Source organism: Thunnus thynnus, chromosome 11 (genome assembly GCF_963924715.1).
Source record: "Thunnus thynnus chromosome 11, fThuThy2.1, whole genome shotgun sequence".
In the NCBI taxonomy this organism is placed as follows: domain Eukaryota; kingdom Metazoa; phylum Chordata; class Actinopteri; order Scombriformes; family Scombridae; genus Thunnus; species Thunnus thynnus.
In genome coordinates, this window is record NC_089527.1 from 26,208,176 (window position 1) to 26,233,912 (window position 25,737).

At 39.6% G+C, this 25,737-nt stretch overlaps 2 protein-coding genes across 3 annotated transcripts; both read right to left on the minus strand.

Annotated features, from left to right (window-relative positions):
* Positions 1 to 894: 894 nt before the first annotated feature.
* Positions 895 to 13,420, minus strand: epsti1 (epithelial stromal interaction 1). Of its 2 annotated transcripts, none has more exons than XM_067604166.1 (10): positions 13,126 to 13,420; positions 11,928 to 11,986; positions 11,748 to 11,792; positions 11,513 to 11,586; positions 10,895 to 10,978; positions 8,870 to 8,943; positions 7,470 to 7,554; positions 4,494 to 4,567; positions 3,523 to 3,707; positions 895 to 1,556 (listed from the first exon to the last, which is right to left on the minus strand). In XM_067604166.1, the coding sequence occupies exons 1-10, from the start codon at positions 13,305 to 13,307 to the stop codon at positions 1,411 to 1,413; spliced, it is 1,008 nt and encodes a 335-aa protein (XP_067460267.1). In that variant the 5' UTR covers positions 13,308 to 13,420; the 3' UTR covers positions 895 to 1,410. The 2 variants fall into 2 exon arrangements, with proteins under 2 accessions (XP_067460267.1, XP_067460266.1); XM_067604165.1 differs by having other exon boundaries at positions 11,748 to 11,831; positions 13,126 to 13,418.
* A 1,396-nt stretch (positions 13,421 to 14,816) lies between these two features.
* On the minus strand, positions 14,817 to 25,282 carry idh1 (isocitrate dehydrogenase (NADP(+)) 1). Its single transcript, XM_067604168.1, has 9 exons — positions 25,136 to 25,282; positions 23,317 to 23,446; positions 20,077 to 20,368; positions 18,981 to 19,083; positions 18,130 to 18,307; positions 17,839 to 17,990; positions 17,563 to 17,703; positions 17,219 to 17,381; positions 14,817 to 15,945 (listed from the first exon to the last, which is right to left on the minus strand). The coding sequence occupies exons 2-9, from the start codon at positions 23,436 to 23,438 to the stop codon at positions 15,852 to 15,854; spliced, it is 1,245 nt and encodes a 414-aa protein (XP_067460269.1). The 5' UTR covers positions 23,439 to 23,446; positions 25,136 to 25,282; the 3' UTR covers positions 14,817 to 15,851.
* Positions 25,283 to 25,737: the final 455 nt, after the last annotated feature.

Genomic DNA, 25,737 nt, shown 5'->3' on the forward strand with positions numbered 1-25,737 from the left:
ACACTAAGCCTCAACACTTACACTAACCTGAAACAAATTTTTATCTTAAATTTAATAACCTGAATAAAGAAAACTGCCTTAAAAACAAGGCTCTAGCAACTGATGATGTATAACTAATAAGTTATGTATAACATTCCCCTAAATAACATTTTTCTTATGATGTAATAAGCTAATGCTATTGAGTTGTCAAATTGTAATTATTATTTTGAGGTTTTACAAGTAAAATGTGACATCATGTTATACCACTTATATATTGTAATAATTTCATAATTATGTAATAATTCATAAGCATAAAGACTGGAATCAGGGGAAAACAGCTAAGATGGCCTAGCTCTCACTCAAGTTCAAAAAGATGCCTACCAACACCTCTAAACCTTACTAATTAACACACTATCACCTTTGTTTAATTCATAAACAAATAGAAAAGTAAGAACAACAATTTGTGGAATCTTCTCACAGAAACAAAGCAAATATTTTCCCAAAATGTCAAATTATTCCTTCATCCCATAAATACTACATTAACAGTTTCTCTATAGGCCCTTGATGAGGAATAGCTTCCAACATCTTTCTACTTTTGTGAGCTATATGGTCTTCATAAACTTTCTCAGTGATAGTATGTTTCTGGTTGATCTCCAGAGGGAAGACATACTGGATGGAGTCAAATGCTCCTTACATGACTTCATGCAGAGTAGACGGGGATTTTCAGTCCCCCATTGTGAGAGCACCACCCTTTGTCCTTTGTTGCCGGTCAGGTGATAACATCTCTGCTGTCCAGCTTAGCAATGAGACTGGCATTTTTTAGGCTCTTTGCCCACTGGCCACCCAGAAACCCCACCCAACTTGATATAACACAGAAGAAAAGGAAGGGTTTGGTTTAAACAGTGATAAAGAGAGTTCACTAAAAGGTTTTTATTCAGTACTATTGGAGTCCTTTCAAGCTGCTGTGACTTTGAATTCAAACCAGTCAAAAACGCCTTCCTAGAGAAAATCCTATTTGGATTTGCATCTTTGGAAGAATCCTACTATAGATACATCACATGTGACTTTGATTATAAAACAAACAAAAAACATTGTGTATTTGAGTAGAGCCCTCTTCCATCTGCACACACACTGATTTAATTAAGAGCCTCAAATATGATCTGATGATTATGAGTCATGGCGATGACCTTCAACTAAACTGGTGAAAACGAATCAATTCAACTCCATGTCAGGGCAAAAACCCTATGTGACTCACTTGCATGCAGACAGATACAAGACACCAAACACTCAATGATTAATGACATAATCAAAAACAGATTTCAAGAAGCACATAGGTAGGTATACATATATTCAATTTTGTAGTGTAGTCAGCATAAAGCATCAAAGACAATATTAAAGCAAGACAAGCCTCCCATTAAAGATACATTAAATTCAACTAAGCGAGCTGATGAGTATTGTGTAGGCCTGCTCGTAATCGCCGTTGCACTGATCAAGGATGTCCTCTAGGAAGACTCTGCTGCAGTCTGGAAAGTTGCTCATCAGTTTCATCAAGTCCCACTCATAGTCAGGCTGTGGGTCTGGAAAGCACACAGGAAAGAAATCATCTTCATAGAGCACAATTTATTCATTATTGTTCCCACGAGGCTGCTGTTGAAAGAGGGTTATTTGATTGTCACAATATATAGTTCAGTGCACTTCTTCCCATTCTCAAAAAGAGTAGTTGGAGGTCTTACTATCACATATTTTATTATTTTCTTTTAAAGGCTGTGAGGCGATCCAAAATGCTCTTGCCTGACTACTCTGGCATCTGTTCCCTACAACTACCCACACCGTTCAGGATCAGATTCCCGGTGGTTCTCCCTGCCATCGGCTTGTTCAGCTCTGAATCCAGACAATCAAAAATGTAGGCCTGGATAACAGCGGGGGACCGAGAGGAGAGGCCATCACACAACCAGGCAGGAGATTGGCTCAGGCAGGTAATAACAAAGCCGAAAGATTTGATCGGCGCACTGGGAAAATACAGACTGACGCTCATAGATGCAACCTAACGTAGATTGAGGATGTTGTGGGATTCTGAAATGCAGAATTTTGCCCACAACGGCAGTGCCAGGGCTGAGCATTTGACATATTCTTTATTCTTGTGGCATTTGAGTTTTAACCTCAAACTTGTGACATCAACATGCTGTGGTTGGTGTTCGGATGGGCAGTTAGTCAAGGATGAAAGGCGATGGAGAGGTAGTAAAAGAGATGGCTCATAGTGGACTTTGGGACTGAGACTAATGTTTATCTTACTGGGTGTAAAAAAATGATTGGAATGCAACTTTTTCTCTCTAATTATGATACATCAATTCTGTGTACATGTTGATACTGAGTACTGATCTGATCTGGTATCAGATATCAGTGCTCTCTTTTTTCCGAAATTTAAAATGTGTAAATCTGACTGTGATTTTAACTATTTTAATGTATGATAATGTATTAATGTATTAATGTATGAGGCCAGAGATTGCACCAAAATTTGGTAGGAGGCCCAAAAATGCAACTATTCAGTTAGTCAACTGACAGAAAAATAATCTGCTACTACTCTGATAATCTATTACTTGTTTCAGTTATTTTTATATTGTTGTGAAGGGAATATTGGATAATTGGTTGTTTTTTCCCTCATATTTTATTGACTATTACATGCTGTTACCGATCTGGCACATCAGACCGATGTATTTCAACATCATTAGTCTTACAGCTTTTGTACAGTTAAACAAACTGCAGCCAGTTAAACACTCAAACGAACTGAACAAACAATGATTTTAATTTCATGCACTGTGTTGTGCACACGTGCAGTAGCAGGAAATACTAAGGTGCAGTAAGTAATGAGCATGACATAGTCTGTTTCTGTTTTCTTTCTTCTATTGTGAGTGGCAGGTATTCATAGGCATGTGGCAAACCGCCAGGTATCAAACTCAATGTGTCAATCCAGACCAATTATAAAAGGGCGGGACTGCTCCTCTTGGCGAATGAGTTTGGATGGAGGCCGAGAGTTTGTCAGTCTATCCTGGGTTCACCGCTCCTGGAGAATTTTTCTCGCTGACTGACAGACTCCTATTAGCACTCAGTGCATTTGTGTTTGTTTCACACTTTTATGCTTTTATTCTCAGTGTGCTGTCTGCAGACTCACACACACTTAAATGAGTGTGATTTATTGCTCAGTCTGTAGTAAGTAAAGGCCTAGAAAGAAGGGGAAAATACTTTCTTACTCACACTTACAAACACACACTTTTCCCACAAACTACAAGTATCAGCAGGATTTAAGCGCCAGGAGCGACAGTATCACTACGTACCACGCATAAATTCCTGCCTACATTTTTGTAGCACGTAAAGCCTTTGATTTAAGGCAGACTAAACACAATCAACGTCCTCTGAGAAATGATGAAGTGGGCAACTCTTGTCATATGTCAGATTTAGGTTTGGTTAACCAGCGTTGAGCCAGACTAAAAAAAGGCGTGAGAAATAGTAGACCGAGGGTTATTCACACATTCATTCTCAGCTCACCAGCTTCCTCTGCCCGGTCCTGTCCTGGATCTGGTCTCAGGTGAGTAGGGGGTAGTTGTTGTCCAGGGGTGTTGGACGGCTGATGTCTAAACACTTCAGAGGCCTGACTGAAACTCTCCCTCTTTGCCTCCGTCTCACTCTCTCTGCTTCGACCCTCAAGTTTGTCCAAAAAGGCTGAGTTCACCCTGTCAAAATATAATCAATCAAACAAACGGTTCACATTAAACTAACCAATGCTGTATTTTATAACTTATCGTGTTGGCACACTCCAAATGGCAATGAGCAGGATATGTTTGACAACTTTTTAAACCCACTAAAACATAGTGATGTCTATAAACTGAACACTTCAGTCTGTACTGGTTTTATTCCAAACGGATGAGCAAAACAAACTATTAATTTTGTTGAGTCCAGTTCTGTGCAGTTTATATTTTGCAAGGGGTGGAAGAAATATTCAGATATTTTATTTAAGTAGAAAACCACAATTTAGAAGTATTCCATAACAAGTAAAAGAACTGCATTCAAAATCATATAGTATCGTTCACAAAATATACTTATATTATCAAAAGCAAAAGTAATCATAATGTAGCAGAATTGTTTTTTTCAGTGTTTTTATTACTACACATAAAATCATATGAATATTATTACTAATGCTTTAACATGCATAAACAGTATTTCAATGTTGTTGCTGGTTGAGAAGGAGCTCATTTAAACTATTTTATATAATTTTAGGTACTTTTGATCTGTAACAATGCATCATATATTATAAAGTGCGCATAGGTTTTGTGCATACAAAAGTAATATTTCCCTGTATAATGTAGTGAAGTATAAAGTTGCATAAAATGGATACACTCAAGTAAAGTACAAGTACTTTAAGATGATTTTACAAAATTGTCTGCTTTTATGTTGCAATGTCACAGACCGAACCTGAGTTAATTGTTGAAGTGGAAAAAATACATGAATGTTGTACACACCTCCTGCGTTCCTCCTCTACTTCTCTCTCACTTTTCACCGGCGTCTCTCTCTGTTTAGTCTTCAGGGCCTCACTCTGAGAAAAAAAGAGATTAATCAAACCAAAGCTTGAGCACACAAAGTATAAAGGAGAAGAAATCTTACAGTGTAATATGCTCTTGTGGGCAGACAAAGAACTAAAATAGTATCTTATCGGTATCAGGGTCTATAGTAAGCACCTGCTGATAAAGACACTAGAGCTATAGGTTTAAATGGAAAGTGCATGTAGTTTCTGTGCTTTTGGTCTTAACTGCCACTGACAATGAACTGTTATTCAGTTTCCAACACATTTGAGCCTAGCTGTGTGGGTGAGTGCACAGTAATATGACTGTTGTACACTATATATTATTTATTTGTAATGATCTGTGTTTTTATTTCTTTACCCAGTAAAGTTTCACTGAGAACAACGCTGTCTTTTTCATGAATGCCCTGTGTCACACAGTTGGATTTAAGGTATTTGGAGAGGCTTTCCTGAATATGATATGATCAGTCTGTAATGCTCCAAGTGAGGAAATTATAACATTACAATATCAAATTGTAATAGACAGCAAAGGAAATAAAAGCAATAATAAGTATGAACACAGCAAAATGTCAATTTTAACAGAACATCTTGAGTAGTTTGAAGAGGATTACAGCATTAAGGGTGTGAGGATAACAGTACCAACAGATGAAAAATATGCAAAGTATGAAAATATACAGAGACAAATGACTAAATGAAACAGAGGCAGCAGAAGGTCAATGAGTTCGTTTCCTGTCTTGTGCAATAACCAGTTCTGTAAAAGTAGTGAGCATGTGTGCCATATGAGTATGCTAGATATTCAAAGCAGCTTTCTAAGATTTTTTACAAGTTCATTACCATGTTGTTGTTCAGTGCGACCGCATATCATTCTGTGAAAATCAACTGTTTATACTGAAATACCGTACATACACATTCAGACTCCGTTCTCCTCCATTCTCACCCTCTGTTTTCCTGTCCCAAGAGAGCGATGGGTCTGATTATTTAGCATGGCATGAGAGGAAGGAGGAACACAGAGCCCACCTGTACTGCTCTGTGCTCCCATCAAAGCAGCTTAGCAAAAAATCTCCCACTCACACACACACGCCCACAAATAAAGGATATGAAGGAAAGATCAATCTGTCTTATAAAGCCATTGCTGAAAGAACAACAGATCCCAGAGTCACGGTCAGAACCACATCAAGAAGTTTGACTTTTGCTGCTCCGCAGCCGCAAGCTTTCATCTCCTAATCTGTGACGTCTATCTGACAGAGCTGCAGCCTGGGAGAGTCTGGAGAGGAGAGAGGAGAGGAGAGGAGAAGAGAGGAGAGGAGAGGAAAGGAGAGGAAAGGAGGGGAAAGGAGGGGAAAGGAAGGGAAGGGAAAGGAAAGGAAAGGAAAGGAAAGGAGGAGATGCGAGAGGAGACAAGACGAGACAAGGCAAGACGAAGCGAGATGAGAGGGCGGAAAGCCAGGAAGAGGTGAGTCTTTGTTGCTGTCTGTAACCCTGGTATCATCCAGTGAACTGTATCATCCATTTAGCCTGTCTACATGTTGCTGTGTGTGTGTGTGTGTGTGTGTGTGTGTGTGTGTCCCACCATGAAACAGAGACTTCTTTATTACTGTAACTGACTGCTTTTCATTTCTTCCTAGTTTCCATAGTTTGACCCTAGTCCCCTCTCTCTTTCTCTTTAACTCTCTCTCTCTCACCACTAACTTGGTGTGCGGTGAAAGATTTACATCAGGTCTATGTGAGAAAAATAGAGAGAGAAAAGAAATATGCAACAACGAGAAAAGCGCCGAAAGAAAACATCTCCCCTGTCCAACGAGGGAGCTGAGCGTGCAGTTTTGACGGTGTTGTCAGTCACCACATAACACACTCACAGCAGAATGCAGCGTGTCCTCAGGCCGTTTCCTGCTCACTCTCTCCTTCTCTGGTCTAACATCACTGACAGACACTAGGCTGGGTGGGGAAGCGCAGACACTATTAGCAGCATGTCTGACATTCCGACAGAAGCTGTCAACACTTTCTAATAAATGTATGTTTTCTGAGCTGAAAATAAATGTGACCTCTTCGCTTTCACGCATTTACAGCAGCAACTGATTTTAAGATTTATAGCAGCAATTAGCTAAAAAAAGATTGTTGATTAAGAGGAAGATTCTTTACAATGAGTGGTTGCCCCCTGTGACTGACAAGGCGTGCGATTGGCTTGAGCTTGGGTTTCCGCCAGGTACTTTTACAAACGCAGGTTATTCCACTCTATTCTGTCCTCTGCAGGCTCCTCATAGTCATGTTGTGTCTCTGTCTCTCTCAGTGTGAACTCTGGGAAGTCCCTTGAACTCTGCTAGCCTTCCACTTATTCCCTCCCAGGAAAACCAAGAAGGGAAGACAGGCAGAGAGGAAGAGAGGCTGAGAAAAGAGAAAAAAAGAAGCAGAGAAAACAAAGGAGAGTGAAAGGAGCACAGACAGACAGACATTAGAGAGGCAGGGGAGAGGAAAAGCAGTGGCCTATTCCTCTGTGTATTTACACTTCCTTTTACTCAACCATGAGCTTGCTTTACTGCTGTGTGCCCCAGCTCTGACCAGCACATAATTGCAGGGGGATCGGGCTCCTCACCCCACCCGGCCTACTGGGGATACCGCTTAATACCCGCACGGCCCTGGACGATGAAAACTCTGCACCCAAGTGTATTTACTCAGAAAACAGCTTTCAAAGGCAGATCTATTGGTGTGAACTACCACAGCGCTTCAGTCTCCGACCCCACAGCCACAGATATGAGACTCCACACTGAACCCTGGGACCCATAGAGCAAGCATGTGTGTGTCCAGACACACACACACACACACACGGACACACGCTGATGAACAGACATGGTGTATACAAACAATACATGTGAAAGCACATACAAGCGTGCACACACATATTATGTGGTTGCTGGCTTACCCCGGATGACGTGTGTGTGGCACTGCTGGATGCCAATGGACCCGGGGCTCTCCTCTCAAACCTCTGCAGAAAATCATCAGTCCTCCTGCAATAAATATACACATTACATCCTATGCCTTGCAGTCACACATTTCAGAAAGACAGACATGGAAACACACACAAATAATAAGTTAGGAAGGAGTATTCGTTTTCTCCACAGACACTCCACAGGCCAGAGATGCTGACAGGACTGGAGTCCCACAAGGTTGACCAAGTTTGTTTGTCCCACACTGACACCACTCTCCCCGTTCCCAAACGTCTGATCAGCTGCACTGTCCCACTCCATCTCTAAATATCTTCATTGTTTCTTCAGGTTCACACGTTGGTTCACTGTCTCTTGTTTTTGTTTCTCTTGTAAGGAAGCCAGAGATGCTACTTGACAAGCAATTTCCCTCAGAGCTGACCACGGATAATATTCCAATAACATCTCAACTGTCAGGCAAATTGATTTAAAGTGGTCTGACACACTGTAGGAGAATATGGCATGAAAAGCTTGTGTAGACAGCAGACGCTCTAAATCATTATTGTCTCAACATCCAATATAATACCCAAAAAACGCCTGTCCACTTGAAAGGGTTCTCCACTGATTTTACATGTCAAAGTCAATTTACTAGTCATGGGGAGCACTACACAGCCTGTGCAAACAGTTATATAACGTCTTCTGTGGCTCTGAAAGAGCTTTGAGAATATTTACTCAAGTGACATCACCATTATCTTAGCTTTGGCCTCCAGACATGTTTAAAAGGAATTCTGTGTTACAAATTGGGTGTGTGGAGTTTGAAAGATATGGGCATAAAAAAAGACACTATTAATAATATAATAATGGTGGCTTAAGTGTAGCATCGAGGGATTTGGAGTTTGACCCATACTAGGAACTGAAAGGTCTCCATTGCATCAACTTTATTCTTTAAAATCTGCCTTTCGCAAGTTCCCAAACTTTATGGAAATGCAATGCTCAGTCACCAGAGTTATTATCAATCTAAAGTTTCCTACAAAGTTTTCTTTTTGCATCAACAAAAATTCGACCCAACAAGTTTGAATGGGTAAACGGGGTCAATCAGAGGTGAGCATTATGTCACCTGTCTTCATGCTTCCCCTGATATTTACAACTAATAATCAGTGTTCCTCCTTTTTCTGCCAACAGGAAATGCAGCTTGCTCAGGCTCCAGTGATAATTATAGGTCAGCGGGATCAGACATTGGGCGCTTCCTTTGTAAAGGTTTGGAGATGGTGTCATTTGATGCTACATCTATGACTAAGATGCATTGCAGAGCAAGAAAGAACACAGCACAGTACACAAAACAACACAATACCGCACAGTGACAGTGATGGGACCCAAGTGAACCTGATCCAGGGCTGACCTGCGGTGATCCTGCCTGAACTGCTCCCTCCTCTTCTGTTCTTCCTGTCGTCTCTTCTCCTCCAGGCGCTCAGCCTGCAATGCATCACAGTCAGCAGTCACACCGCAGCACACAACCGGATGGATGACATACAGCCACCATACAAATCCTGTTTTTTCCATTATGCAAGAGTGATATTTATCTCAACAATCACTGGGCATAAAGAGGAATGTTAGTTAATGATAGCCCTTTGATAACCTTCAGTTACCAGTTAAACATGAATAGAATATACAGTACTCTGATGCCCTGTGATCACACATATTGATAGATACTACATGCATAATACTTGCAGTGCTACATGCGCTTGTCTGTCATTAAAGATGTGGCTTTCAAGTTCATTATATTATATACATAACTCACATGCATAACCACAACTTATTCTTAACATACAACAAACAAAAAAACCCGAGCAATACCCAGGTGAAGCACTGAAAATGTCCATCAGAGGCATCACCAAACATAGTATTTAACAATTCATGTAATAATTATTCTCTATAAGGATACAATAATAAAGTCGTCACTATGGGGCTGCAACATCTTCATAAAAATGACTCTATTGTACTTTTTACAGTAACATTCAGTAAGATGATCTATTTAATATTCACTGAAGTTTATTTTGCTATTAAGAGGTGGAAATCCCCCTCAGTCCCCTTTAATTTCTTTGGTCTTTGTCTCAGAATTTCATTTCTAGATTATATTCTGGCATTGACATATGCACAGCTCAACCAAGAGCAGGGCTGATCTGTACTATATTCAATTACTGTGGTTTAAACACTTAATATTTCTCCTGTTTTCTCCAGAATCCAGCTGCCCCTACATCCCAAACTCTCCCTAACCAAATTGGGTCAGGTTAGATTCATGACCCAGGCATGTTTTTGCCAGCCTCCGCTTAGATCACGTCTATAAGACTAGGAAGACATGCATCTGTTTATTTGCTGGATTACCAGTACATTCCTATGGCTTCACAGAGGTCATGGCGCAACAGGAAAAGGTCTGTGGAATACCACTTTGGTCTTCAGCATTAATCACCCTTCAACATAACTGTAGCAGTCCATTAACCACTATTAGACCAAGAGCAGGGCCAGACATGGAGGAGAACATGTCTGAGAACAGAGTGAGGAACTGTCTTTGGTGGCTAGAAACCCACGAGATCATTAATCAGGTAGTTCACATGGCTTTAATGCAGGGTGTGTGAGGGAAGATTCAACACAGACATGCAGCAGCTCAGGCGGATGCTTGTCTCTACTGACATCTAGAGGCTAAACATGTTTCTCACTGAGGGGAAACAAACTTGATGGTACACAAACATGTTTTAATGAGCCTCACATATACCACTACCAACAAACAAAACAATTTAATATCCCACCTTCACATACAAATATAGTGCTGTCACACCAGGATTCAGACTCAACTATTAAAGAACATCTTGTAATTTGCGCCCATTGTTTTGATCAGTGGATGGATTTTCTGGAGTCATCATTCAACAGTTGAGGAGGTCCATCACAGAAGAGGCAAAGATTTAATGTTTTCTATTGAACTCAATAGACCATAATGCAATGCAGCAACAAAACATGTTATATATGCTGTAAGAGTTGCAACACTTTACTGGAAAAACACCAACTCTTGCTCTAACTATTGCTCTTTCCACCTACACTTACACTCTGGGGTTTGTCCAAAAGCACTCTGGGAAATACAGGAATCACTATGCTGACGGAAATAGAGACAGATCAGGAGGACTGAGGGGGAGAGGAGACGCCAAACCAGTAAATTATTACTTCATAGTAAAATGACTCTCCAAAGGGGGTTTAATATTTTAAATGTGTATGGGGGTCGATTTTCTTTACATGCTTTAATGTTTTTTGTCACCTTTTCAAACATAATAGAAATATCAATATAAGGGTGGCGATTGATATAAGGAACACACATAAAAACTCTTTTTCTAAGGGGCCAAAGAACAGATTCTTGTTGTTTTAATCTTTGTCTCACCTTCTCTCTCTGTTCGGCTTTCATCCTCTGTGACTTCTCCTCCTCTTCTTGTCTCCTCCTCTTGTCCAAATCTTCCTGTTTCAGCTTGGAACAACAGGCTGTGTTAAACATTTCTTTGTGATTTGGCCATCGCAAAAAAGGAAAAGTGAAAAGTACATGCTCTCATACATCTTCACTGCATCTCAAACGTGGTATGTTTTAATATATAGTTTGCTTGTGTGCTCATAGAGGGACAAGATCTTTACGGCTGCAACTAACAGTTATTTTCATTATCAATCTGTTGATTATTTTCTCGATTAATCTATTAGGTTTTGGTCTATAAAATGTTGTAGAAAATGACTGTGAATAGACAACCACTTCCTATCACTGAAGTTCCACACTTAGGTCACTTGATACACCTGAGCCAGCTTCATTCACTGAAGAAGACTCTTCAGATCTTCAGATGCAGTTTAAAGCTCTGAAAAGCGAGTCAGTGGACCAGAGACTTTGTATTTCTTTTCATTACACATCCTGTTCCCAAAGGTAAAGAATGAACTTCCATGCAGAAATCTTTAAAGATGCATTTGTACTGAATGATGAACATGATGTATGGTTGCTGCAGCACATGTGTGTAAATACCTTCTTTTGCAGTTTGGAGCAACGCAAGTCTGTAAGCTGCCTCCTCCGAGCTTCAGCCAATGTTCCATCACCGCCTTGATACATTAAACAACAGATTACAACATATCAGTAATTAAGCATGTACTTAAACATGAACATATTGTATTAAGGAAATAATAATGTTAAATAGTCAAAGATAATTGTTGCTCAAAGGCGAGTGTGATAAACAGTAAGGATGTTTTATGTGTTGGTTTACCCAGTCTCTCTGGATTCAGGTGCACTGGGGGGGCTCTGTGTGACTCTTTCCATCTCTGAAACTCCTCCTCTTCTTTCTGAGCCACTACAGCAACAAAAAAAACCTCCATTACTTGGGAGACAAATTTCAAACATGTTCACAGATCAAAAGATTATAGATAGGTAGCAGCATCAAGCTCACTCGTTGTTATCTTGCTACGGCGAGACTCATTTGGTGGGATCATGGTGAATCCACCTGAGCTGAGAAAGAACACAGGAAGAAATACTCATCATTAAATGGTCTTAAACTTTAGTGATAACCAAAATGTGTCCACAGCTTTCAGTCGCTGTCAGAAGTTGCAACGGAATGTTTGATTTCAATTGGTAGTCTTATTTGTTTACTTATTTTCTGATCAGATATTTCATGGTATACTTATATTTAAGCTCATTTTCAAGTGTTTTAGGCAAAGTTCTTGTACAGCAGTTAATACAACATTAACCATGGATGTATTTGAGAGGTTTGGCTTAATAGGTTAACTCTGTTTTTCCCTTTTATTTACCCTTTAGTAGATTTAAGGTTGGAAAGGCGGTGTCTACATGCAGGTAGGTAAGGTATCGAAATATCAACACACCAACATAGTTAGGTGTTACACTGTGATGAAATTACCAGAGTAGTAAAGCCATAGAGTAGAATTTTGTTGGCTGCGACAAAGCCAAAAAAACAGAAGCAAAACCACTGAGACTGACCCATAAGTTAGTTTACACCTGTCACATAATGGTGTTACTAATAATGGAATAGTTCAGTTTATGGACAACTTTAAGCTGTCATAGCTGCCAGGTGTTAACCATAGATAAAAACAAAAAACAAAAACCCGTTTCTGTATGGTTTTATCAAGATGAGCAGAGAAATGCTGCTTTCAGTAATTTTAGAAATTGAAAAGCTCGAGCAGCTGCTGATTATCATCACAGGTGTATTCACGTTAAATGTCGGTTATTGTTGTCTTCATCCTGCTAGAACACAAAGCAAAAGAAATGACAAGACAAACATATTTTGATACAGGGTACACTTTGTGTTTATTTTGTGTTACAGGCTTCGGTTGTAGGCCTACCTGACAAGCAGCTGATATTTACGAGGAACAGTGAAGGCACCGTTACACTTTCCAATCTCATGAAACGAAAGTGAACAGGAGCGCTTCACTTCCACCATAACAAAAATATGTCAGGGCAAATACAATATAGTAAATGTTTGCTTATAACCACAGAATTAAAGTTAATAGCCTGCTGTCTCTTTGGCAAATTATTTAAAAGCAAAACATAACAGGTCTGTGTTTATATTACAGATGATATCAGATTGTATTTAATGTCGAGTTTAGTAAAACACAACTTCATCTGTTACTTACTACTGCGCCTGTCTGTCTGTCCCTTGTGGATTTCCGCTGTCAGGTGCATTTCTGTCGAAATTATCAGGTGTAGCTTCATTTCCAGACATATCTGAAGACCTGTTTCTGTCTCTGGGGTTAGTAGCAGGGTTTCTCCTGGGTTCAACTGGGTTCCTTTGTCCCTGGTTGTAATAAGGATCCATATAGGCTCGATGATTACGTACAGCTGTCCTACTCTTAGTGCAATTTACGTCGATAATAGTGAGTGGCTTCGTTTTGGTTTTTTTTAAATTATGGTATCATGTATATAGCAGAGTGGGTGTGTTATAATACAATAGCGTCATCTGCTGGACAAACAGGCAACGGTGACTTTTATTAAAGGCCCAATTTGTCATTCTGTGACAATGAAAATTACAGGAATATTTTGTTTGAGTGATGATTCATAATTTCTCTATATTATCTACATTATTACATCATATTTCTATATGCACCTTATATCCCTGTAACATCTCTATCATACAGTATATTCCAAATATATAAATATGTGGTTATATTGTTATCTATGTGAACTCAATCCATTACCTTACACTAGCAGCACCAGTATTACCCATTTGCACTAATGTACAGCGTGTTACTGGGATTATCACTGTACAGTGTATATTCAAAATATATTACAGTAATCTTCAGTTCAGTTGCTATTCTCAGACTTAATTTTTATTGTTTGATTTTTTTCTTAACTACTTCCTTGTGTCCTTGTCTCATTTTTACTGATTTACTGATATCTATTTATGTTAAAATACCAACCTACAATACATCTGTGCTGTTGTATGTCAGTCTATTAATTTAAAGATCTCCTCCAGACATGTTTTAGGGCATATGAAACAAAAAATGTTCAGCTACCTCATTAAAAGTCCTTCAAATGACATCTGCTTGTTCTCAATGAAAAATCCAGAATCTGTTTTTATCTCTGTTTCATTTCAAACGTTTATCTGTTGTTAGATACAAGAACTCTACTTGATGAAAAGTCCATTCTCAGTGTACATATGTGTACTGGAGGCTTCACGTTTTCACATCATGTTTACTGGCCCTTGATTGGCTCCAAACTAGTTGTGATGTCACACATAGGTATGCCCGCTAACCTCGGATTTTCAGTGAACTTTCCTCCTTCAACAGATCAATGTGAAAACAACCTTCTAGTGTCAACATCATTCTGCACAGTGAAGCTCAAACACCCAAGTGAAGGAACAGAGAAAAACACCTTTTTGACCAGAGGGGGACTTTAAACACCTGTTCAACAATAAATGTGTGAAAGCAGGTTCCTGTCCTATTAAATTTTGATGGTTTGGTTACTCTATCATATGCATGTAGAAGGTAGGAGACAGAGAAATCAGGCAGTTACCAGTTTGACTAATTTGGATGGCTGAAGTTTCATATTAACTCCAGATAAACTTTTAAATACATTTTTGCACAGGCTGTGGGTTTTGGTCCCTATCACTTACATTTTAAGTGCATTATCAGGAGATCGTGTAATGAACAGGGGGAATGATTATGGAAAGAAAAACTTATTTCAATGTTCATTGGGGCACCTATTGTTCTTGACAAAATTGTGAAACCTGTCCTTTAATACTCACCGTTTTTAATCTACAACCTTATTGTTTAAACTGAAGGCCTCATAAAAGTGAACCAGCCTTTATCAAAGAATGACACCCACATTTCTTCAAAAACTCATTTATTGTGAGTTACAATGTTAGGACTTAAGCATAAAATTGATGACAAACCAACAGATGGACATTTTGATGAAGATAGTTTTACGATTTGCATCAGTGACATACTGGATGTTAATACACACGCACACACACATAGGAAGGACAAATAAATACACCTTTTTAACCACTGTGAATAGTAAAGTTAATAAGAGTACAAAATCTAAAAGCATGTATTGTAACCTTAATGTCTTTACAAATTGTGTAAGGGGACCAGAACCCTTGTTTGAATACTATCGATGAACACGTCAGTCCATATGTTGTGTGTTATGTATTGAACAACAGTACAATTTCATGTATGCATGGCTGGTCTACTAACATGCTGAGAGGTTTCATTGGTGACATAAAAGCTGATTAACTGTTCTTGTACTGTGGCTGTGAAATGGCACTCAAACATATAATGTTGTCACTCAAATGTCTGAGGTATTGGTAAAACATGATAAGATGTAGGGAATGACCAGAACCAGCAGATGACTTTGACACAAAACAAATAAGGCAGTGAGGGTCCAGAAGCTCCCTCAGACTACTTCTGGTGGGATAGTCCCCTGTTTAGCACTGATCAACAAATACTGACAACACACACCACACTCTCTTCAGGGAACCTAGTGCAATTAGGGTAAACAAGGTCACTGACCCATCAGGTCATTTGCCAAGTGTGAGTTAATGTTTGAATCATGTGTTTACACTGTCACGGTATGGCTTTTTGTCTACTAGTGATGCATTAAGAGGGATGTTGGCCTACATGGATCAGAAGCTTATGTTCCCCTTTCATCTAGACAAGGCACCCTGCATGATCAGACCCTATGTTAGGGAATGACATGGTTTCAGTCCAAAGACCTCCTGGAGTCCTGGGCACACTCTTCACTGCTCCAGTGTCACTTGGGGGCCAGTAATTCCAGTAGCTGTATAGATGTCTCTGTGTGTGTGAGCATGTGTTTGAATGTGTGTGTATCTGTGTTTAACTGCAGAGGTTGGGAGGTGAGATCACAGCTTGGGCTGGTTGGCTAGCTTAATCTTCAGGTTCTCTGCTAGTTTGTCCAGGAACTCAAAGGTGTTTAAATAATCAGCACGAGTCACACTGCAAACAGAGAAACAGAGGAGAAAGGATTAATTATACTTTACTTTAGGAGGCACTGAGTAGACTGCAGGGTTCCCATTGTTTATATCTACAGTTATATTTGCCATCTAAGCCAAACACTGAAAATATAAAAAGTAAGAAAAGTAACATTTTTACTTTAATGAAATCAAACCTTAACCTACATGGAAAAAGATCAGATTTTTTCTGAGTTAAAGGATAATTTCACAACTTTTCAAGTCTGTCCTAAAACAAGTCAGGTTCCCAAATGAACATTGACCCATGTTTTTCTTGCTGTAATCATTACTCCTGTTCATACCGGCCAGTAAGAGATCCCTTTAAAATCCACTTTTAATGTGAAAAAAGTGATGGAGGACAAAATCCACAGTCCTCCTTCTGTGCAAAAACTGATTTAGAAACTTCTTTGAAGCTAATATGACTAACTTCAGCTGCCCAAATTAGTCAATACGAGTAGATATCTTTCAACATTACAGTCTTTTTAGTGCCAAAATGCTTCTTTCTCTTATGATCCTTCCACTGCAGCTGAACAGGAAAACACTGTCCGTCGAGACACAAAGAGGGAAGCTGTTACTAAAAAGACTGTAACTGTGGCAGACATTCATGTGACTAACTCAGTCTGCTGAAGCCTCATTATCTTCAGATAAACTTTTAAAAACATTTTTGCTCAAAACGATGGACTGTGGATTTTGTCCCCCATCACTTACATTCTAAGCACATTTGGAAGGGATCTTTAATAGCCAGTATGAATAAGAGGAATGATTACAGCGAACCTGTTTCAATGTTTATTTGGGCACCTGACTGTTGTTTTAAGACAGATTTGAAAAGATTGTGAACCTATCCTTTAGGACTGTCTAGTAGCTAAAATGATCATAAAAGATCAGATGTAATTTTCTCCTTTTCAGTAACACATATAGCAGCTAAGGGACACATTTTCTGATCAAGCGAGGCCACTTCTGTTGCGAACTTTCTGCCGCCATAATCATCACTCTCCATCACAGTGAATGAAAGAATGTAAACATAATTGTTTTCAGCTGTTAATAATTGCATAGTAGTAATCTTTTCAAAAGCTAGACAAGGCAAGTCGTCCCTTCAGCGCTCTCAAAGAATGTTAACACGGGTTTATTTGGGTAAATAATGAATGCACAGTACGACACATCCAGCCAGTGTTGCGGTGGTTCTATGACGATCACCAGGAGACCCTGTGGTGCCTGACGCAGAAATATGAATTGAGTGTTAGATTTATGAGGAGACTTACCTTGGTAATCCTTTGATGCAGATAGCCAAATCCTTGGTCATGAATCCAGACTCGATGGTCTCGATGCAAACGGCCTCCAGTGCCTCACTGAATACTCGCAGCTCTGCATTGTTGTCCAGTTTTGCCCGGTGGAGCAGGCCCCGTGTCCATGCAAAGATGGAGGCTACAGCAAGCAGATGCACAGTGTAAAGTTAATGAATCCCTATATATTTCATACAATGTATTATATATATATATATCATATACAATTTCATATAAATCAAGATTACATTAATAGAATAGTAGTTTTAGTGGTCATGTTTGGATAGATGCTGAACGTTCAAGTCTATGGTTCATTTTCCTACCAATGGGATTAGTGGAGGTTTCTTTTCCCTGCTGGTGTTGTCTGTAGTGGCGTGTCACCGTGCCGTGGGCAGCCTCTGACTCCACCGTCCGTCCATCAGGACAGATCAAGACACTAGTCATCATACCCAGGGAGCCATAGCCTGAAACAGAGTCACACAAAACCACATGAACAACAGAAAATCTTTTAACCAACAAATGAAAAACTCTGATTTATATTTATAAGGGTTTTATATAGATTTTCACAAATTTTACAACAAGCATGTTTCTTCACCAACCTTGTGCCACAGAGTCAGATTGTACGTCTCCATCATAGTTCTTGCAAGCCCAAATAAAGCCTCCATCTGATTTCATGGCCTGGGCCACCATGTCATCTATCAGACGGTGCTCATACCAGATGCCTTTGGCCTCAAACTGAGCACGGTATTCCCTGGGACACACAGAAGGGGGGAAAATACATTTAAGTTGTGATCTACAGTATATTAAGGACAAGAATGTGTGTGTACCGGTGTTTCTAAAAGAGAGAGACAAAAGATGCCTTTGTGACTGTGGTGTGTGGATTTCCTTACTTCTCATAGATCTCCTGGAAGATGTCTTTGAAGCGACCATCGTACTTCTTCAGGATGGTGTTTTTGGTGCTCAGGTACAGAGGCCAGGCTTTGGACAGAGCCATCTGGAAGGAGCTGTGAGCAAAGTCCCTAATGGACTTATCAGTATTGTACATCCCCAAGGCTACACCACCTGTGCCTGGACAGACATACAGACAAACAAAAGAATATATACTAACAGTACATTCACACACACCGCAGTAGAATCACATACATTTTCACACACAAAAAAAAAACCCTACACAAACCTGTTTAGTGTAAGTATTTTAGTATGCAGTATAGTATTACCAAATAAGTAATATAACAGAGTTTGTTTCAAACTTTGACAAACACTGAGAAAAGTCTTGAAATGAAATCCCTGTTTCTAGTTGTCATTACTCAACCTTTTTAAATCTATTTCAGTTGGCTCAGTGTTTGGTTTACATTGATAAAACCAGAACAGGCAAATAGTTACAACAGAACTATTACTAGATAAGCAATATCTTATAATTTCCTATTTACAATGTGAACACAATGTGCTTGCAAAAGCCTTTCTATGGTGCAAGTTCAGCTTAGTTATATTGACTGACAACCTATTACACATCCATATTATGGTATTTGACATCTTTGCTGCAAGATATTTTTCATGTAAGACTGTTGTGTGTATTTGCATACTTGAGGCACGTAGATCTATGATATTAGAAGTGCACAATCACAATCATGGACATCTTGCGTGACTAACTACCACCTTGCTTGAATTAGCAGACCTCTCATCTGTGGTGAGGTGTTGGATGCTTGATCAAACACAGTGCTGACACAGACTGTGCTCTTACCCTCAAACTCATGGACGACAAACTTGACTGGCTCTCCGTTTGTGGGTGTGTAGGTCATTTCCAACTTCCCAGGCCCAGGCACCACAAAGTCTGTGGCTTTGTACTGTGGGGAGCACGTTGAGAAAGACAAAAGGTTAATAATAGAGGGATGTTTGATCCCACTAAACCAGTCAACCATTACAAACAGCTATTAAAAGGTATGAACCACATCCTATAAAATGGTGTTAAATCAAAGATCAAATGACAGTGACCATCACCAGAAGTGTTAGGTGATACAACATATCAGCAGAGCATAAAATATGCATACCTCTGACACCCATGGGCTATTACGTAACTAACAGTCATATGACACTTCACCTGGATTACTCTCCTCTGATGGGAGAACAGTTGACTTTGGCACAGCGCCACAAGCCAGCCTATGATTTAGCTCTGTGACGTTGCTGCGACTTGTCAAGGCTGCGAGGCAGTACGTTATGGTCCAAAGGACAGCTGATGAAGTACAATTATTGACTGAGTCTCTCCTGACAACCTCATGATGTCTGAGATAACCGCAACTCACTGTGCATGAGTTGACGGAGAGTCAGTAGACCGCTTGTTACAGAGGTTTAAAAATTAAGATTATGTATGCCCCTTCAGTAGCAGCTTTGTCACATAATAAGAGAGTTGGGATAAGTTTCTCTGCAGATACAAAAGGTCTGTCAAATAATTGCTATACTGTTAGAGCTGCTGCTTTTAGCTGTAGTCTTACAGTTTGACTTCTGTGCAAATCAGGATTATTTAAACCTCATACTGAAGAGCTTGAAGAGTTGACTCTGTGTTTGGCTTTTACACATACCAATGTAATCCATAGTATCATTTCCACACTTCTGACACAATATTATATTAGTAGAGCACAAAAAGCTAATGAAGACACAATTTACTCAGTCTGGCCCCACTTGACTTTGTAGCCTCAAGTGGATAGAAATTTGATCTCCTCACTCACTGTAACATGTATTTTTTAAGTTTTACAGAGACAGTGAGTATAAATACTCTTCAAACTCAAACGTCATCTACAAAGCAATTTGGCCAACTGATGTTTTGTGAACCGATAGGGTACCTGGTCTCCATGGGCATGTCTGCCAATGATGATGGGTTTGACCCAGCCGGGCACCAGGCGGGGGATGTTCTTACAGATGATGGCCTCCCTGAAAACTGTGCCACCTAAGATGTTACGGATGGTCCCGTTGGGCGAGCGCCACATCTGCTTAAGCTTGAACTCCTCCACACGCTTCTCATCTGGCGTGATGGTGGCGCACTTGATGCCCACATTGTAACGCCGGACTGCCTCTGCCGCGTCAACAGTCACCCGGTCATCTGTTGCATCTCGGTTCTCCATTCCCAGGTCATAGCTGTGCAGGAAAAGAGAGTTTGAAAAGTTTGAATAAGTAGCATCAGAATGAAACCTAAAAAATATATATCGGCAATGTACTGGAAATGTCAACTGGTACTGTGTATAGGGATGGGGATCGTTCATTTCAATTTCAACATTGGTGCAAATACAATATTTGTCTATACAATACCTGATACTTTGTTCAATACCTTAGTTTGGGGAATAACATGTTTTAAACCTGTTTTGTTCAACAAAATATGCCACACTGCTTGATGTATTGGTGTAAAATAAAGACCTATGCCTGAAAAAAAAACATGGTCTAAAATTATAAAAGTTTCTTGATTTAGATCTGGACCTCAATGCAAAAATATTGAGGATCAATATTCAGCCCTAACAGTATATCTGTGTACTTGTGGAAATGGAAAAAGAGCGTAGAGACAACCAAAGGGATCTCAACAGCAGAGGCATGGGACACCATAAACAATAGCATTCTGTTTCAAGAAGAGCAGTGATTATGTACGCTTCAGTATACACACACACCATTGCACAGCTTCCTAGGAGCATTAACTGACAAAGCACTAAAAGTGAATGTATGCTATCTTTTTGGTTGGCTAGAAGCAGCTAGGCGCTGAATGTAAAGTACAATGTCTGTGACATTTAACACAATTACAGTGTCAAAGAGCATGAACAACATTAATGAGTAGTGAAAGAGCTCGCTTCCAGCATGAGGAGAAACTCAAATTGCTGCTGGGGCCTTATTCACTCTATATCTTGGCTAATTATATTTCTTGCAAGACCTGACACTCTGCTTGCATCAAGAGTAGCCATTAACCTCCTGTCCCACTTCCTTCACAGTACTGCAACTGTGCTCACTCGCTTCCTCTTTCTATGTCTTTTACTTGCCTCAGTGAGGGGGAGATCTACGAAGGGACCCCACGACACAAAGACCAGGCATTAAAGCAAGAAAAGATTTGTGAGCCTGAAAAGTTGTCCAGGAGGAAATGTGTACAATGTACTTAATGAAGTATTATATGAATTTAAAACTGCTCTATGCCTGAAATCAGGGATGGTGCCTGAGAACTTCAAGCCCTGAAAGACAAAAGAAACAAGGAATCGATTGTGCAATGACAACTGGCCTTCTGCCAAGATAGCCGGAAAAGCAGCTCCCCTTGTTAGACTTGTGCTTGAGGGGCCTCACAGCTTCACAAGATGAGGAAGTACACCTGAAAAGTAGACTAAGCCCAATGTGCTTATCATTCCCTTCAAGTATTAGCCTATGTGCTTTCTCGTGGACTCTGGCTTTGTTTGAAAGCAGGCACGACCTTTTACCCACATTCTTCCTCCCTTCCCCCGAAAGCCAGGCCACAACAATATGACGCTCACCATCTGATGACAAACTGGACACATACCAGTGAAGACAGACTGACACAAAAAGCGTTAAAGAAACGAGATCAGGTTTAGCAAGTATGCTGTATTTGTTCTTGTGTGTTTGCGATGCCGTGTGTCGCTTCAACCTATATCACTTATTTAACAACTTCATGCATTCCTTGGACACTCGGGAGGCAGAAAACCTGCACAGGCCTCAATCTGCGCTCTTCAAGACATGCATGCACATAACACAGGTTTACTCATTCACATCTGGAACTAATATCAAATACCCCAAGTGTCTTTAAAGTTTTAAATGAGTGTTATCTATTCTACATAATACCCTGAAGATGTCTCAATGCAGGGGGTTAGTTTGTTTTTACCAGTGGCTCAATGTGTGACAATCATGCTTGTTGTGAAATTCTTATGTCAGAATAATTATTACACCATATTAAATGAAACGTGTACTTCCAAGGCCTGTTGCACAATAAATCATTAACTTTTAGAATTCTATGCAAGAAATGATGTTGAAAATCAAATGAAAAAAAAAGAAGGAAGCCAAAGTCCAGTGTGCTGACTCTGTCAACACCCCACAGCCTGAAGATACAGTAGTGAATGGTGGACACTTCAGGGACTTGAACTTCACCCCAACAAATTACATACATCCTCCGATCAAGGTCCATGCAAGAGATAAGAAGCTAGGTCAAATGAAGCAACGGATGCTCCCGTCAATTAGGGTGCTGAAATAGCCAATAATCACTAGAAAAATCTGTTGGTGACCTTGAAAAAAGACAGTAAACAAGTAAACAAAAAGTCACTCAAACACTAATTTTGGGGACTTCTCTGTAATAAAATGCCCAACCAGTTATCAGTATCAGGCCCTAAAACCTCACTTTGAAGCCTCCCTAAGAAAAATTATGTGTGCTACAATAGAACATTAGATGGTAAGATGTCTGAGGTATATTTATAGTGTAATATATCTTCTGTAAGTTGAGTAATGCTTGTAAAGAAATGTCATCTATCATTTCTTTATATTCACACAACTTTAATGCAGCTGATCTCCTCATAATAACATGATCCTATTATCACATTGCTACAATTTAGGGGGACTTTTCCGATGTAACACTGTACATACTGCAGTGTAACCAAGATAACAACGGCCACAGAGGAGATCCTGTCAGCGACTAGGCTCAAGATGGCACCTTAGCACCAGATTAGCACCTTTTCATAAAGTGCTAATCAGATACTGGTTGTTTTGCCCATCACACTCTCTATAGGGAGAAGTCAGAATAAACAAGCCAAACTAGAAATCCCAGCACTGCAGGAACTGTCAGTTCATAGTTGTTTTTTTGTTTTTTTTTAATTCAGTCTCACTCAGTGGTCCCTGTAGAAAACACCAGTTGCAACACTACACCATCCCCTCATGTAACTGGGAGTGCCATGACAAAGGCAATTGAATTACAGACTGCATAATCTGCTAATCTAATCTCTGTAACATCATAGGTGCTTCTCCAAACATTTCAAAAACACAGGTGTACTGGTGACTGATGCCCCCCCACCCCACCCCACCCTGCAGTTCTCTTCATACTACAGTGTTATTACCTGTGCAAGTCGAGCTCCAGGTATGGGAAGATGAGTTTCTCCTTAATGAGCTCCCAGATGACCCGAGTCATTTCATCTCCCTGCATCTCCACCACAGAACCTGACTTGATTTTCTGAGCCATTTTAGAGCCTGGAAGTAGACATGGGACAAACACACACATATTGAGGAGAAGGAAAAAGAAATGAATCAAAGAGAGATAAAAAGACAGAGCATTGTGACAGTAGTGGTATTTTATCAAGCAAAAACACCATAGATTTGCAGGATAAGTTTTGCTGCTACCACAGAGGGAAAAGTTCCAAATAACACTACAGACTCCTCAATGAATGAATTCATTCAAAACATCAAGTGGGAGTAGCCAGACCAGAGACTCAGCATTTAAATCACTACTCCTGATTTACTCCATAATCTTCTATGTATAAGTAAGTCTGTCAAAGCGAGACAGAAAATCCTGCAGCATATGGTCAACCAGAGCTAACAAACTTACCTCGGTACACTGTCACCAGCTTTGATTTAGAAATGGTTTAAATATTATGCATGGCTCTTATTTTAAGGTTATAAGGACATACAGCTGCATATTACATGTTTGCTTTAATACACACCTGTCAAGTCTATTTATTTATAGAGCACATTTAAAAATAACAAAAGTTGACCAAAGTGCTTTACAGACACTGAGAAATACAGTCAAATGAAAACACAGACATAGTTATGAGGATCAAGGAGAAAAATAATTAAAGTGTAGAATAAAAATGGGATTTAGCCTAAATCCTAAAAACACAACAGCATTGCACAGAGAACAAATAATAGAGAGAGAAAATCAATAAATACAATAAAAACAGTGTGACCATTCATGTCTTCATGATGACTATTAAAATGCTGAAGAAAAGAGGTCTTAAGACGGGTATAGTCATGGTAATAGTTAAGAGAATTTCAAAGACATGGAAGTTATCTTTATACATCCATGTTCAAAGACCGGATTTCTTCACAAGTTGCAGCTTTCTATCTATCTTTTTATTTTTATTTTTTGAAAATCACAGGAGGTTTGAAAAAGTTACATAAGCCTCCAGAACAGGACATGGGGAGGAGACTGCTGAGATGGCCACAGAAAGTCAGACCACACTAGTAGGGCTGCAACGATTAGATGTTAAATCAATTAGTTGCCAGCTATTAAATGAATTGGCAAATATTTTGATAATAGATTAAACGCTTTGAGATATTTTTAAGAAAAAAAAAGTCCAAATTCTCTGATTCCAGCCTCTTAAATGTGAATATTTTCTGGTTTCTTTAGTCTTCTGTGACAGTAAACTGAATATCTTTTGGTTGTGGACATTTGAGGACGACATCAAGGGCTTTGGGAAACAGTGATCATCTTTTTTCACCATTTTCTAACATTTTATTGACTAAATGACTAATCGATTGGATTAATCGGAAAATAATCATCATGAAAATAATCGTTAGTTGCAGCCCTACAGACGAGAAATGCAAACATGGCATATAACGTATAGTTTAGATAAATATGTCAAGAAATAGCAGTCCAAAACATGAAGGAGTTTGCAGAGATTGCAATGGGCCTCAACTAGTCGGGTTGCCCAGATACGAATTCATTTCAGTAATGACCCCTTAAAAGTGACATTATTTGGTTGAACCCTAGTTAGTCGAACACAAAAAACCCCTTTAGCTTGAGTTTTGTAGCCTGACTGTTAGCTTATCACTGTAACAGGACAAAGGATGTGAAATGAGATAAGACTCATTTACACTTCCCTGTCGCCACTACTTGGTTCTGCAGTAAGGACAGTTTCATTCTACGTTACAAACTCCTACCTTGTTCAGTTTAATGGTCCACGACACAGTCAGTACCGAGACGAGGAAGCTATGAGACGTCTTTTCCTGGTACTTCTGAGCTGAAAGCTGTTGGCAGCTTGAGAGAATCGGCAGGTAGCCGGCTTCCACCTCCCGAGTTCACGGGCAAGATATTGACCAATCAGAGAAAAGAGAACAATCTCGCCGCCAATCAGCTAAGCCCACACATCATGAGGGGAGGGATCTCTCCGGGCGGGGTCTGCAAACACGGTACGCTGATTGGTCCGGAAGACACTTCGCTCTATCGCCATATAGAATGAAAATATGTATTAAAGTAAACGACACTTAAATTAATCTACTCATTCATTTTATTGTATTTGTAACTATTTATTGCTATTATTCTTATTTAGTAAAAATGTATCTAATGGTATGCTTCCTATGTTGTTGTCCCCACCAAATAATTATTTACAGTACAGTAACTGTAGTAAATAATTTACTTCTGTGGAGTACATGAAATAGTAGTTTTTTTCTCACGAAAGTTCTTTAAAGTATGTTGTGGTTTCCTTACCGATTACCAACAATTCTCATTAGGCTACTTTGGAAAATACTTTGTCTGGTTTCAT